Raw genomic sequence first — 15416 nt, 5'->3', positions numbered from 1 at the left:
ATTTATAACATGAAAACTAAATTGGGTAGAGATTAGTTTGCCCGTTTTTCTCCTTGCCTTTTCATAATTGTAAAATGTTTTATTTTATATTCTCAGTCTCTTTATTTACATAGTCAAAACTCATTCACTCAATAAATATGTATCAGGTACTGTGCTATGTTAAGTACAATATGATATCTGGAAATCATTTCACAACATATCCATATATAAAAATAACATGTACACCTTGAATATATACAATTTTTGTCAATTACACTTCAATAAAACTGAAAAAAATACAGTATAATAGTTGCAATTTTAAAAGTATATACAAACTGCAGTGGGAATATAGGTGAGGGAACAAGCAGTCTACCTGAAGAGCCAGGGGAGCTTCACAAAGAAGGAATTATTTGAACTTAGACTTGAGACAGAAGTTAGAGAAGGTTGTCAGAAAGATAAACAGAAGCAGAATGTTGCAGGCAGGTAGACAGAGATTGGAATGGTGGGGAACTGTAAATTCAAAACTGGTTACATGTAAAATCTGTAGGCCTGCGGGATTGGTACAGGGGGAGCAGATAAGTAAAGACCAGAATATGAAACATCTTGAATGCTATGTCAAAGATTTTATAGTTTATTCTGTAGGTAATGGGGAGTCTAGCCTACTGAAAATTATAGGGCATGGGTGGGGGTAAAGTGGAATTGGGATAACATGATTAGATTTGCCTGTCAGAAATATGTCTGTGGCAGCAGAGTAAGATAGGTGGGAGATGTGGGTGAGGTGGAAGACAGGAAGACTAATAAGGAATCTAGTGCAATAGTCCATTTAAGAAAACATGAGTCTGAACTAGAGCAGCAGCAGTAGAGGTTGAAGGTATGTAAGGGAGATTTTGTTTGACTTGGGTTTTGAAGAGAAAGAGCATGGGTTAAAAGCTTAGCAAAGTTACACATGGTGGTGTTTTGTTCTAAGATTGTTAAAGGAAGAGCAGGGAGACATTCAGATGACAGGGACTGACCAAGAAATTATTAATTGACCTGTTAGGTTGGATACTCATTGAACTCGGTAAGTTTAGGGACAAAGTCGCTTCCTCGGTTTGCTGTATTATGGTATAAAATATAAGGTAAAACCCTCATGTTTGTACATTGAACTGATTGGTTTCTGCGCCATTTCCCGTTAGTTTTTGTCTTAGGCAATTAGGGGAAGGCAAATAATTTTTACTCATTTTAAATGTCAATATTACATATGTTACAGGATATGTAATGGATTTTCCATTCTGTAGTCTCTGATTTTTTTTTCTAATGGGATTGCCTGAATAAGACAAAATGTTTTTAAGTTAATTTGTTATATTCATTTGTGTGTGTGTATGTGTGTGTGTATGTATATATCACATATATACATATATATAAAGATTTGTATCAATTTGTCATTTTTGTTGTGAAAATGTGATGCACAAAATTAGAATGCTTTCATAGTTTATGTGTGTTCACTTCCATTTATTTTTTTCCCTTCCTCTGCTTTTGGCCCTTCCATTTGGTGTCATTTATTTCACTCTTTTTTGCCAACCTTCTGTAATGAACTTACACTGGGATATTTTGTTTAATGCTCCTTGAAAGCATCGGCTGCCCTAAAATTGTCTTTTTCAGAGAAAGTCTTCCTTTTTTTTTTTTTTTTTAAAGTCCTTGGCTCTGTAGAAAGAAGGGGGTAAACTCCTGCTTCACCTTTACATTCCCTTATTACCAAAACAAAATATTTACCAAAACAACAGCACAAAGGAGTTCTAGGAGTTGTTTTTTTTTTTTTCCAAGAGAACTATTTTTTTTTTAATTTTCTTTTTTTTTTTTTTTTTTTTTTTTTTTACTGTGAGTTCTGGGATACATGTGCTGAATGTGCAGGTTTGTTACATAGGTATACATGTGCCATGGTGGTTTGCTGCACCTATCAACTCGTCATGTAGGTTTTAAGCCCTGCATGCATTAGGTATTTGTCCTAAGGCTCTCCCTCCCCACTTCCCCTCATCCCCCAAGAGGCCCCCGTGTGTGATGTTCCCCTCCCTGTGTCCATGTGTTCTCATTGTTCAACTCCCACTTATGAGTGAGAACATGTGGTGTTTGGTTGTCTATTCCTTTAGTTTGCTGAGAATGATGGTTTCCAGCTTCATCCATGTCCCTGCAAAGGACATGAACTCATTCTTTTTTATGGCTGCATAGTATTCCATTGTGTATATGTGCCACATTTGCTGTATCCAGTCTATCATTGACAGGCATTTGGGTTGGTTCCAAGTCTTTGCTATTGTAAACAGTGCTACAAGAAACATACGTGCACATGTGTTCTAGGAGTTTTTTTCAGCAGAGAAAGGTTATAGGTGTGTAAATCATATGCTGTAGGAATTACAAAGTGCTGTCACTAACATCTCAAAAGAAAATGTCAAAGTAAGACACCAAAGAAACTTGCAAACAAAAAAACACAGAATATTGCTTTGACATTATAACCAAGTTTTGCCTGGCTATAGTATGTCTATTATAATTCTGGCATAAAATATAGGTGGGTCAAATCAGTGTTTCTGATGTCATTGTGTGATATCTTAGGTTTTTGTTTTGTCTTTTTGGTTTTTATTTTTGTTTTTTAGTATCTAATCTTCAAGTCCTTCTAATTATATAGAAGTCAGGTAAAAATTCAGATTGGTGAAGTTGTTCTCTCTGGTGAAGACAGTGTGATGACTCACATTTAATTGAGCCCTCACTGTTTTCAGGTATTCTGCTAGATACTTACTTCATCCTCACAGCAATCTTGGGAGCCGCTTAGCTATTGCCAGTTACTAGATGAGAAAGCTGAGATGCAAAGAGATTGAACAATTAGCCGAGGTGACACAGATAAGTGGCAGACCTGGATGAAACCTAGGTCTCTCTGACCACAGTATCTGTCCTTCTCCCACTACACGCATTCTGTGTCACTTCTTCCTAAAGGGGTACTCACTAATTGAATTTTGGGGTCCATCATTCTATGGTTGTACATTTAGTGTCCCTGCTTCCATTCATTACAAGCAGACACACACACACACACACACACACACACACGCACAGAGAATATCTAAGCACTCAAATTTTCTTGCCCACACTTAATTCTCTGTCATCTCCACTGTCCTCAAAAATTTTAGTAAATGTTTATTAAGCTTCTACTCTGCTCTTGGACTAAGTCCTGGAGATTCATACATTTCAAGACAAAAACAGCAGCAGTGACAAAAAGCTTAACTCTGCTCTTACCTCAAGGAGTTAATCAAATAAGAACCAGACCTTTAAGTTAATATAACACAAAAAGATCATTGTTTTCAGGGCCATGAGGCTAGGAGAAAGACTAACTCTGTCTGGAAGAATCAGGGAAATTATTAGCTAACACTTGATTAACAAGAAGGTATTTGTGGCAGGATTGGGGATGGGGGAGACAGAGAAAGAAAGAGGAAGAGGCCAGGCACAGTGGCTTATGCCTGTAATCCCAGCACTTTGGGAGGCCAAGGCGGGCAGATTGCCTGAGCTCAGGAGTTCGAGATCAGCCTAGGCAACATGGTGAAACCTTGTCTCTACTAAAATACAAAAAATTAGCCAGGAATGGCAGCGTGCGCCTGTAGTCCCAGCTACTCGGGAGGCTGAGGCAGGAGAATTGCTTGAACCCAGGAGGCGGAGGTTGCAGTGAGCTGAGATCCCACCACTGCACTCCAGCCTAGGCAACAGAGCGAGACTCAGTCTCAAAAAAAAAAAAAAAAAAAAAAAAAAAACAAAGGAGAGAGGGAGAGAGAGATATAGAGACTGAGGCTGGGGTATCTGCCTCAAGCAGGTGGATCCGCACATGCAAAGGCTGAGAGGCCAGAGTGAATTGAAGTGGTAAGGAAACTGCAGGTATTAGCCAGTGAGAATGATAGGAAAAAAGCCAGGAGAGGTAGGCATGGGCCCGATCATTCACATGCCATAAAATGTTTAGATGGATTCCAGCGTCTTTAAAGAATTTCTCCAGGATATTTATTTTTATCTGTAGATTTTATAACTTCTTGATGGCCCTGATTTTCTTTAAGGATCGTCTTCTTATCTCTGAGAACTCTTAAATCTTAATGGAGTCTAACACATGGGAAAAATAGGGCTCCATGGGAAGAAATTACAAGAACCCTTACAAAGTTATTCCCTCAAATTATACTTTTTTCTGGGTTTTGTTTTTTGGCTTATGAAAATCTCTTTAATTGCAAAATAAGCTGAATAAATGAACTGTTTTAGCCATCTTGTATACTGAAATTGAAGAGAAGCACAAACCAAAACTAGGTTTAAATTAAAATATTTTCAAGTTTATAAAACAAAATGGAATAGAAGTATCAAACATGGTTCATTTTAATAAATAACAGAAACATGGCTTTGAGATCAGTTTCCAGGTTATGTTTTCCCCGTGGGTAAAAACTTGAGACAGGCCGGGCGCAGTGGCTCACGCCTGTAATCCCAGCACTGCGGGGGCCAAGGCGGGCGGATCACGAGGACAGGATTTCGAGACCATCCTGGCCAACATGGTGAAACCCCGTCTCTACTAAAAATACAAAAATTAGCTGGGCATGGTGGTGCATGCCTGTAATCCCAGCTACTCAGGAGGCTGAGGCAGAAGAATCGCTTGAACCAGAGAGTCAGAGGTTGCAGTGAGCCGAGATCGCACCACTGCACTCCAGCCTGGTGACAGAGTGAGACTCCGTCTCAAAAAAAAAAAAAAAAACTTGAGTCACGAATGAGCCATGGAGTCACCCACACCAGTGTGTGCTCATTGCCTCAACCATGAGACCTGCGACCTTTGTAAAAAGTGAGTGTGAGGACATTCACAGTAAGAGGCTGAATGCAAAGCGATACTGGCTTTCAGTAGTTTTAGTAATTGCAGTACTATTTCCACCTAGCTGTTTTGGCCCTGGCTGGTCAGGCATTAAGTTGAGAATAAATAGATGAAGAATATTTAGTTTTATTCTCCAAATTTCCCAATCTAAAATGTTTATAATAAATACTTAAATAAGGATAAAAATCCATGAATTAATCACACGTCAAACAGGGCTTCATGTAGAGTACTGAGTTGAGTAGCAGTGCTGGTGCAAATTCTGGCTGTGCCACTTAGTAGCTATGACCTTGGGCCGATTATTTACACTCTCTAGGCCTGGGTTTCCATATCTATTAAATACAAATCTGTTTTTCAGGAACAGATTATAGGGATTGGTGATAATATTGGAGACAGGGAGGTGATGTAGGGTATTAGGTCAGAGTATGGGCTGTATAGTCAGGATACCTGAGTTTGAATCCTGTCTCTGCCACTTACTAGCTTTGTGACCTTGACCACGTTTCCTGACTTCTCTCTTCTCAGTTTCCTTATCTGTAAAGGGAGAGTGATAAAAGTTCTTATCTCATAGTGATTATTACTTGAGTTAATATTTGTAGGGCACTTAGAACAGTGCCCAGCAGATAGTGCTAGTTAACTGTTTGTTAAATAAATTGTTAGATAAAGCTCCTGGCACCATGTAAACACTCAATACAAGGTAGCTATTATTTGTATTCAATGTATAATTGATTCTCTGTGAAAACAAGGCCTTAAAATTTTAATAGCCATATAACCCTCTCAGCATGTTTTTTTAATTAACTAAGGCTTTAAAGCCTTATTAATAACAAACCTTTTAGGACCAAGGAAAGTTTTTCACATATTCTCAATTGTCTCTGGTTGATGCAATTTAATTTTTTGCTGAGAGAGACCTTAAATATAATTAGTATTGTATAATTAGCCTGATTAATCTGACCTGTACATCACGAGTCACTTGTCTTTAGCCCAAGAGGAATGCTTCCTTTCTGATTTGAGGCAGTGGCCCATCATTGCTTCTAGCAACCTTCCTACTTACTAGATGACCTTGAGTCAAGGTTTCTGTATATATGATTTCAGATTCGTCCCCTAGAACTGAAAAAGGTAGGAGAGGCAAAGATAGGAAAAATATTTTTAAAAAATTTTTAAGTATTTTATTTTTATTGGGAAAATATTTATTCTAAGTCTTCCATTTGTTATCCTCCTACCACTAGCATTATGTAAAAAGTAAAAAGAGCTTTACATCAAAAAGCACAATGAAACTTTGTATCCTTAAGTCCTACTTAGCATTCCACAGTAAGCTGGGAATATGGAAGATGGCTCAAAGGGTTTGGTTTGATTTGATTTTTTTTTCCCTCTTCATTTCCCTTCCCCTTCATTTAAGCTGAGGAAGATTATTTATTTACTTCTTAGCTCACTGAACTCTCTGACTGGACAAATAGATGTCTTACATTGGTCAGCAGGATCACGTTTCATCTCAACTGTGATTATTGTTCCCTTCCCTCCTGTCAGATGGGAGAGTGACTGATGTTTGGAAATGAACTGTGCAACTGACCTTTTCTTGCTGGTGGGCAACTAAGTATGCATTGACGTCAGTGTTGGCTGATCCACATTCAGTTTGTGCAATGGGTCAGCTTCATCTCTATCACTCTCCACCTTTCATTTGTCAGCTTTCATTTCCTCATAATTGTCTTCTTCACTCCTATTATAATTACAAAGGATGTGTAACTCTTCATCGAGGCTGGGTAGCTGAATTCTACTGGTAATTTTAGAAACAAGGATAAATTTAACCCTAAAGCCATCTGCTGCTCTGTAGGAGGATTTTTTAAATTATAAATTAGACATTATAACACACTGCTGGAGATTAAAAATTGCCTCAGTGGTGTTGATTCCTAGAAATCATTTACTTTTCCTTAGCTTGAAGATTGGTTTTCAATTGTTTTGTGTGCTTTTTTCCTTTTTTTTTAAAAAAAAAGGACAGTTTAACCTAACGATTTTCTTATTTAGTCTCCTATTTAAATAAAAAACCTAAAAGTATTTAGCAAGTGTAATCTTTTGGAACAGTAAACATTGACAAACTGTTTAAATCTTCTGTATATTTTTCACCGCCTCTGTTTCATTCTGTTTTCTGGCTAGTGAAAGAGTGGTCTGGAGACCAGCAGCATGAGCATCACTTCAGAGCGTGTTACACATGCAGAATCTGAGGCCCATCCCTAAATGTACTGAGTCAGAATCCGCACTTTAGCAATTTCCCCAGGTGATTTATATGCATGTTAGTATTTGATTTATTTCATTATTTCATTCCAACAAACAGAATTCTCCATTTTGTATTTGGTTCCCATTAGACAACAATCATCAGAGTCAGCTTATTTACTCCATGCAAGACCCTCTTATTCCTAAAACATTGTGCCTTTGCTAATGATGTTTGGGCACTGATAATTTATATAATTTAGTGATGACAGTGATAATGGTTTTTGTTAGGACCATACAGGTCAGTCAGTCAACTTTCAAATTATAGAGCAGAAAACAATAATAGCAGCTCTAGGGCTGTGTTCAGATATATCCTTGGTCTGCTGTTGCTGGTTAATTAAGTAAGAGATAGAGGACTCAGCTTTTGAGGCCTGGTTGATTTTCATGACAGTCGATAACTAATCTGTAATTAAAGACTCTACCCTGAATCCTCTTCTATAAATATTTCAGGCCATATAGAACCCAGGTGAGAGAATATGAATACAAATTGGAGAAGACTAAGGAGTCATGAGGCTAAATGCAATGTGGAATCCCTGAACTGAAAAGGAACACGTGACAAAACTCATGAAATGTTAAGTCTGTAGCTTAATTAATAGTAGCGAATCAGTGTTTTGATAATTGAAGCTTAGTTTTGATAAGTATACTGTAGGTATGTAAAATGTTAACATTAGAGGAAGCTGGGTGAAGGGTATGGGGAATTCTGAATTTACTGTTGCAACTCTTCTGTAAATCTAAAAGTATTTCAAAATTAAAAGTTTAAAAAAGTCAAAATGAAGCCACATGGCATGGCATAAATGTTTTGTTTATAATAGCAAGCAGAATATCTGAGGAACATAGCCGTAGTTTTAGGTATTAACTTGCATATCAGAATTAGAGAAGATATTAAACTAGAAAGATGTTTGCTTTCTAGCAGGGCTAGGCTGGATCTGAGTCTGGTAGAGAGAGAGACGAATGCCCAAGTGATTGTTTTCATAATGCTTTCCAAAAGTCAGATGATGATGTGGAGTCTTACTATTTTGTGTTGTTGCAAGACTTCTGTGTTTGTACAGTGGTTGACATGTGTATGGAATGCTGATGTTTAATGAAGGAATGAATGAATGTGGTTAGTATGATGAAGCATGAATATAGTCCATTTCATTTGAATAAATGGCAGTAAGAAATAAATCCTGCATTTTCACATTTCATTCCCCCCCTACTCACCTCCCACTTCACTATATGCATTTAGGCAGAAAGCTGCAGACTGGGTGAAGCAAGTTATCCAGATTCCTGTGAACAAATTAAAAGGCTCTTATTTTTAAGTGCCTTTTGCTGCCAATTTTTAACCCTGACAATTATTAACTTCTTCAAAAATAACTATTTTTGACATGCCAGTGAAACACATAAAGTTGGTGGTTAACAATGAAGGCTCGAAGTAGTTAAACTTGGTTTCTATTCCACTGCTGCAACTTAGTAGCTAGCTGTATAACCTCTGGCAAAATACTTAACTTTATACCCTCACTTTCTCCTAAAATAAGGATACTTCATAGAGCTAAGAAGAAATTATCTTCAGAGAGTTTAAGTCAGCTCCTGTCACATAGTAAAGCACTTTTAAGAGGTAGGAACAACATATTCATTTAGCAAATCTTTATCGAACAGCTGTTGTCTGCAGATGATATGCTGAGAACTGGGAGTACAGACTGTTGTCCCCCATTCCCTGCTCCCAAGGAACTTAGTCTGATGGGATAGATAAGTAAAATAATAAATAATAATAGCAATGATAGCTTCTGTTTATTGACTACCTACTATGTTTCAAGCGCAATATATCTATTTCTATTAATACAACTACTTTATGAAATGTAAGTATTGTCCCTATTTTTCAGATGAGGAAACCAAGGCTCCAAGAAGTTAAGTAATTTGTCCAAGATTACATAGCTAATAGAAAACCCAGGATTTGATCCCCAATCTGCCTAACACCAAAGTCTTCCTTAACCCATTCTTCAGATGCTTACAAATACAGTGTTTGGCAGAGGGCAGTGGCTCACACCTGTAGCCCTAGCACTTTGGGGACTGAGGCAGGAGGGTCACTTGAGCCTAGGAGTTTAAGACTAGCCTACACAACATAGTGAGACCTTGTCTCTACCAAAAAAAAAAAAAAGAAAGAAAGAAAGAAAGAAAAAAAAATTAGCCAGGCATGGTGGCGTGAGTCTATTGTCCCAGCTACTTGGAAGGCTGAGGCAAAAAGATCACTTGAGCCTGGGAGATGAAGGCTACAGTGAGCTGTGATTCACACCACTGCCCTCCAGCCTGGGCAATGGAGCAAGACCAGTCTCAAAAAAATATATAAATATAACATTTGAAGTGCTTTGACAAGGTTAGAGAAGACCTCAGCACATGTAATATTGTAACAGCTTAGTGAGCCTGTCTTTCAGTGTTTCTTTTAATATTCCTATAGACCCAAGTTTCTATATTCATATTACCTACCGAAAATAGAAATAACTACTTAGTACCACTCCTCTTGTAAGTGAACAGGAAGCTTTCTCTGTGCTAGATTTGTAAAGCAGAGGTTGAAACTGGCCTACCACGGGTCCAGAGAAGCGTTCCTAGCTCTTGTTCTCTTGCCTGTGAAGTGTACCATGAGAGCCTAAGGCAATAAAGAGGCCAGGCCACCTTCTTCACAGGCCTCTGTCCCATTCACTCCTTTGAGTTTATTTCACCAGCTGTGGGGAAGTTCAGAATGAAGTGGCTCTATAAGGGTTCCTGGAGACATTAAAACTTACCAACGGGCCAGGTGGTAGCTCATAGCGGTAATCCCAGCACTTTGGGAGGCCATGGCAGGTGGATTGCTTCAGCCCAGGAGTTGGAGACCAGCCTGGGAAACATGGCGAGTCCCTGTCTCTACAAAAAATACAAAAATTAGCCGGGTGTGGTGGAGCACACCTGTGCTACTCAGGAGGTTGAGGTGCGAGGACTGCAGTTAGCTGAGATCGTGTCATTGCACTTTAGCCTGGGCAACAGAGCAAGACCTTGTCTCAAAAAAAAAAAGAAAGAAAGAAAAACAACCTTACCAATGCTATTTGGAGAGTATCCTCAATTTACAGGCACTAAAACTCATCCTGTGATTATGGTTTAAAGTGCAGCAATTATTGTATGTATTTCAGGATCTCTGAACACACATCCGAGAGCTTCTTTTGCTGCTTTATCCTGTGAGTGAAATTAACATTTGAACATAGTCCTTGACTCATTTAACATCTAGTCCTTGACTCATGAGAACATCTAGTTTTTGACTCATGGGAACATCTAGTCCTTGACTCATTTGAGAGTATAGTTTTTCTAGAAAATTAGAAATATATATATCTGTATGTGTCCATATGGGATATGATGTTCTAGGAGTGGTTAGTCATAGAGGTGGTATTGTGAAGATAAGGCCTTTCTGACAGTCATTTTGGAAAGTGGACTGTGGAGCTGAGCTGAGGTTACACTGTAAAGAGAGAACTTCTCCCTGGCACCCACTTTGCCTCACACTCCTGGATACCAAAGGCAGACCACAGTGTTGTTCACCAGGTTTAGACTGTATCTGAAGCTCTTTCCCTAGATGTACCCTCTTTTCTCTCCTAAACCTTTAATCTCCCTCTAAACTTTTTCTACCCCTTGTATCTACTTTTTTGGGACCTTTTTCTCTGAAAGGCAACAGTTGGTGGTAATGGTTTCACAGGAGGAGGAGAGCTGACCTTTCACGTCTAGTATGCTCTGGCATTTTACACTCTTAATCTCATTTAATCCTCACAGCATCCTATCTGGGTAGGTGGATTATCCCTACATTTATAGATATGGAAAAAATAACTTTCCCAGAGGACTTGAAGCTTGAAAGTGATAAAACTGATAATCAGCTGTAGTTCTCATAACTTCATAGGTTATACTCTTCCATGAAGCTGTAATAATGGGGATTGTTATCGTTATTACTGTTACTACTGCTTGCCGCTAGTTTTTATGTTAGCAAGCTAAGAGAATGCATTGCCTAAGGTGCACATGTATGTATGGTCTCAAGGTATGAATGGAGTGAGCTTATTTTAACACATTGGGCCTTTACAGCAACCTGCTGACTAGGTATATTTATCATTTTCACTTTACAGATGGAGAAACTGAGGCTCAAAAAGACTGATCCAAAGTCACAAAGCCAGTCAATCTGTCTGGCAGTGGAGACTTGATCCAGTCTTTCTTGAGCCATCTCTTAAAGCTCACTGTGCGTGCAATGCTGCGCTCCAGCTGGGTGGAGAGCCAGTTCCTGTCACTGAGACAGGCTCTTCAGCCAGGAGTATGTAGCAACATAAGACAGCATGAGTATAACTTAACAAGATAATAGGTATTTGTTTCTTCGGTAAGAACATGAGACTATAAAGGCTTAGCAAAAGTGTATAAACTTGCATTTATAACAATACTTACTAAATTTTTAAATGCATATTGAAGGCATCTAAGTAGTGTTTCCAGAGTGCATTCTCTGTATCAAAACTGTAGAGTCAGTGTGGCTAAGATCATAAGGAGAAGGCCATTAACTGTTTTGAACTATAATGCCACTGTGATCCATAAATTAGTAAATAAGTGATGGTGATAGGTAGCTTGTGGCTGGGCTATGTGGCCATCATATGTTAATGAGCTATTCAGATGGTTATCTGCCTAAAACAAGATATGTGGACCAAGACTTAGAGGGTTGTTACTTAGGAAACACTGCACTCAGTTGCCTTCAAGGGTTATATATCTGGGGTAATGGCAGCCAGTCACTCATTTGTGTTTAGGTGAATGTCTTAGAGCTTTACTCATTTGTTTCTTTCCTTATAGACCATTTAAGATAAAGAGCTCTTTAGCAGTCATCGGGTAATTGAAATTCTAAGATTATCAAATACTAGTTGGGTTATCCACTTTAAGGCTGATTTTCTTTCACATGATATAAAGTCTTTTTCCAGTCTCTCATTTACTCTCTTTGGGAATAAAACTTGATTCATTTACACATTCATTCAGCAACATTCATTGAGTACTTACTATTTGCTAGTCATTGTGCTAATGCCAGGGAAACATCACAAGATAAGATGCCATCCCAGTCCTCACAGTAAATAGTAGTGATATTGTTAATATAGCATATTATAAAATTTATTACAGAGAAATGCAGTATAGTTTGAGAGCATAGATGAAAGTAACATTTATTTCCATCCCAATAGATTTCGGTTTTGGAAATTTCTTTAAAAGTGGTGAACTGCTGGCAACATGGTGTGGCAGCCCCCCTTATGCAGCCCCAGAAGTCTTTGAAGGGCAGCAGTATGAAGGACCACAGCTGGACATCTGGGTACTGCTTTGCTTTGCTGTGTTATTAAATGCATCTATAATGATAATACTTGGTGCTCTGGCCCATCTTAGAAGCTCCTGGTACTTAACACATAAGCAGTATTTCATATTTTCCCCATCCACTGGACTATAATTACTCAGAGCATCTTGAAATGGATCCCTAGGAAAGAATTTCTAAGGATAGGTGTTGTCATCCTAGTATCAGCAGTAATTTAAAGTTAAGTAGTAATCAAAATGATCAGATTCAAATTCTTTGGTATTTATTTTAAGATACTTATTGTAGTAGTCAGGGTTTTGGATTTTTTTCAAATTCTGAGAAAATACTAAATTCAGACAGGAATTTTTCAGTCCATATGATTTCAAGATCCCTGGGGATGTTCAGGAAAACAAAGAGTGGTTGACGCTCTTGGTAGAAAAGTCTCTGCATTGTTTTCTTCCCTAGAGTATGGGAGTTGTTCTTTACGTCCTTGTCTGTGGAGCTCTGCCCTTTGATGGACCGACTCTTCCAATTTTGAGGCAGAGGGTTCTGGAAGGAAGATTCCGGATTCCGTATTTCATGTCAGAAGGTAATTAGCTTTTCATCTTACTAATGGTGTTTTACAGTGTTAGTGCTCCAAGTGAAATGCCTAGGTAAAAGCTTCTTTTTTTCTAAGAGTTTGGGTGCCAAATAAAGTGACTGAGCTGTAGGTTAAAAGCTATAGAAAGAAGCAACCTCTTTTATGTAGGCGAGACCGGCTCCAGCCTTCTACTTGTAACTGAACACACAGCATTTCCCAGATTAAGAGCAGCACGTCTTCTCATTCATTCTGGGTCTATAAATGTCCCAGGTTTATTTTAGATTTAACGAAGCCCTTTGTAGATACAGATTCACAACCATTTTACTCCAATATGAAATGGATTTTATAAAATTAAATTTTTTTTAATTAAATAAAAAGCCAACTGGTTGGCCGGGCGCGGTGGCTCACGCTTGTAATCCCAGCACTTTGGGAGGCCGAGGCGGGCGGATCACGAGGTCAGGAGATCGAGACCACAGTGAAACCCCGTCTCTACTAAAAATACAAAAAATTAGCCGGGCGTGGTGGCGGGCGCCTGTAGTCCCAGCTACTCGGAGAGGCTGAGGCAGGAGAATGGCGTGAACCCGGGAGGCGGAGCTTGCAGTGAGCCGAGATTGCGCCATTGCACTCCAGCCTGGGCGATAGAACGAGACTCTGTCTCAAAAAAAAAAAAAAAAAAAAAAAAAAAAAAAAGTCAACTGGCAAAACTCTGCTAAATTCAGATGATATGCCATAATCCCTGCCTGTCGTGTATTGAGCTATTACCTAGACAGCAGTTAAGTTTACCCCTTAGTTTCATTTTGGTTATCATTCTTAACTCTTTTCTTTCGACTAAGAGTAGAAATAATAACTCTTCATAGTTAAGAGCATGGACTGTGAAGGCAGACTACCAGACTGCCTGGTTTTAATCCTGAGTCCACTGGTTACTGGCCATATGACTTTCACAAGTTTTATCTCCTCTCTCTCTGCTTCAATTTCCCCATCTATAAAATGGAAATAACAATAGCTCCTACGCCACGGGTGTTGTAAGGTTTAATTAAATTAATCTGTCAGTCAGGTGCAGTGGTTTATACCTGTAATTCCAGTGGTCTGGGAGGCTGAGGCGGGAGGATCTCTTAAGGCCAGGAGTTGGAGACCAGCCTGGACAATATTGCAAGACCCTGTCTCTACAAAAAAATTTTTTTTAATTAGCCAGGTGTGGTGGCATGCACCTGTAGTCCTAGCTACTCAGGAAGCTGAGGCAGAAGGATTGCTTACAGTGAGCTGTGATTGCATTACTGCACTCCATCCTGGGCAATAGACTGAGACCCTGTCTCCAATAATAATAATAATAATTAATTAATTAATAAGCATAATCTGTGTAAAGCACTTAGCACAGCGCCTGGCATATAGTGACAGGAGGTTAGCTTATGTGTGAGTGAAGAGCATCATGTCAGCTCAGAGAATATGCTAGTGCTCAAAGTTGCAGCAGTGCAGTTTTCTTGGCGTAGTCAGAAGTAAGTAATATTTTATGTACACTTAGCCACAGTGATGTGGAGGAGAGCAGCAGCCCGTTGGAGAGCTCTTTGCCTCACTTACATAGCCTTAGTATATGAGCATTAGATATGACTGAGGATCGATTTGTTATTTGCTTGTTCTAGGAATGAGGCTTATTTCTTTTCTTTAGTGGAAATCAAAGTCTGTTTCTAGATATTTTCAGTTGTGAAATTCAGTAGAAAGTTTCATTTAGCCCAGAATCTGATAGACCTACACCCTCCAGTTTTTCTTAGGTATTTGTTCACCATGTGAACTTGAGAAATATAAGTAGCCTGCATGTATTCATTTATTCATTTGACCTTCCGCTTTCCAGTAGAGGATACAAAGATTAACACCCTTGTACAAAGTCACATGAGTCAAGCAAATAACCCTGAAGTGCAAGGTGATTCTTGTGACTTTTGTAACATTGTGTTTTCTATAGATTGCGAGCACCTTATCCGAAGGATGTTGGTCCTAGACCCATCCAAACGGCTAACCATAGCCCAAATCAAGGAGCATAAATGGATGCTCATAGAAGTTCCTGTCCAGAGACCTATTCTCTATCCACAAGAGCAAGAAAATGAGCCATCCATCGGGGAGTTTAATGAGCAGGTTCTGCGACTGATGCACAGCCTTGGAATAGATCAGCAGAAAACCATTGAGGTAAAGTGATCAGAGATTTGACTAAAGGTATTTCAGGGTTCTACTGCACTTAGCTGCTTGAAATTTCATGCTCACACCTGTCATCCTGGTCTTTTAGCACATGTATCCCCAGCGCCTAGGCGTACTGTTCAGTGTTACCTATTGATGACATCAGACTCTATTTATATTTGCTTTTATTCAGCGTCTATATTCCTTTCTTTGCCCCCATCTGCCAAAGCATTCAAGAGGAGGCATTTATAAAAGACTCAGAAAAGGCAAAGATGGAAGCTTAACAAATACAAGGTAGA

General features: G+C 38.9%; 1 protein-coding gene across 1 annotated transcript in view; it reads left to right on the top strand.

The window, feature by feature from the left end:
- SIK2 (salt inducible kinase 2) overlaps positions 1 to 15416 on the top strand; it is a 131231-nt gene that overhangs the window by 88478 nt on the left and 27337 nt on the right. Inside the window, exons 5-7 of the mRNA XM_003253119.4 lie at positions 12274 to 12398; positions 12840 to 12963; positions 14909 to 15129. Of these exons, the coding sequence (XP_003253167.1) occupies positions 12274 to 12398; positions 12840 to 12963; positions 14909 to 15129 (470 nt within the window). The remainder of the gene's footprint in view (positions 1 to 12273; positions 12399 to 12839; positions 12964 to 14908; positions 15130 to 15416) is intronic.

Source organism: Nomascus leucogenys, chromosome 15 (assembly GCF_006542625.1).
Source record: "Nomascus leucogenys isolate Asia chromosome 15, Asia_NLE_v1, whole genome shotgun sequence".
Taxonomy (NCBI): domain Eukaryota; kingdom Metazoa; phylum Chordata; class Mammalia; order Primates; family Hylobatidae; genus Nomascus; species Nomascus leucogenys.
Note: the sequence above shows the minus strand (reverse complement) of the source record. Positions and strands in the feature narration are given on the sequence as shown.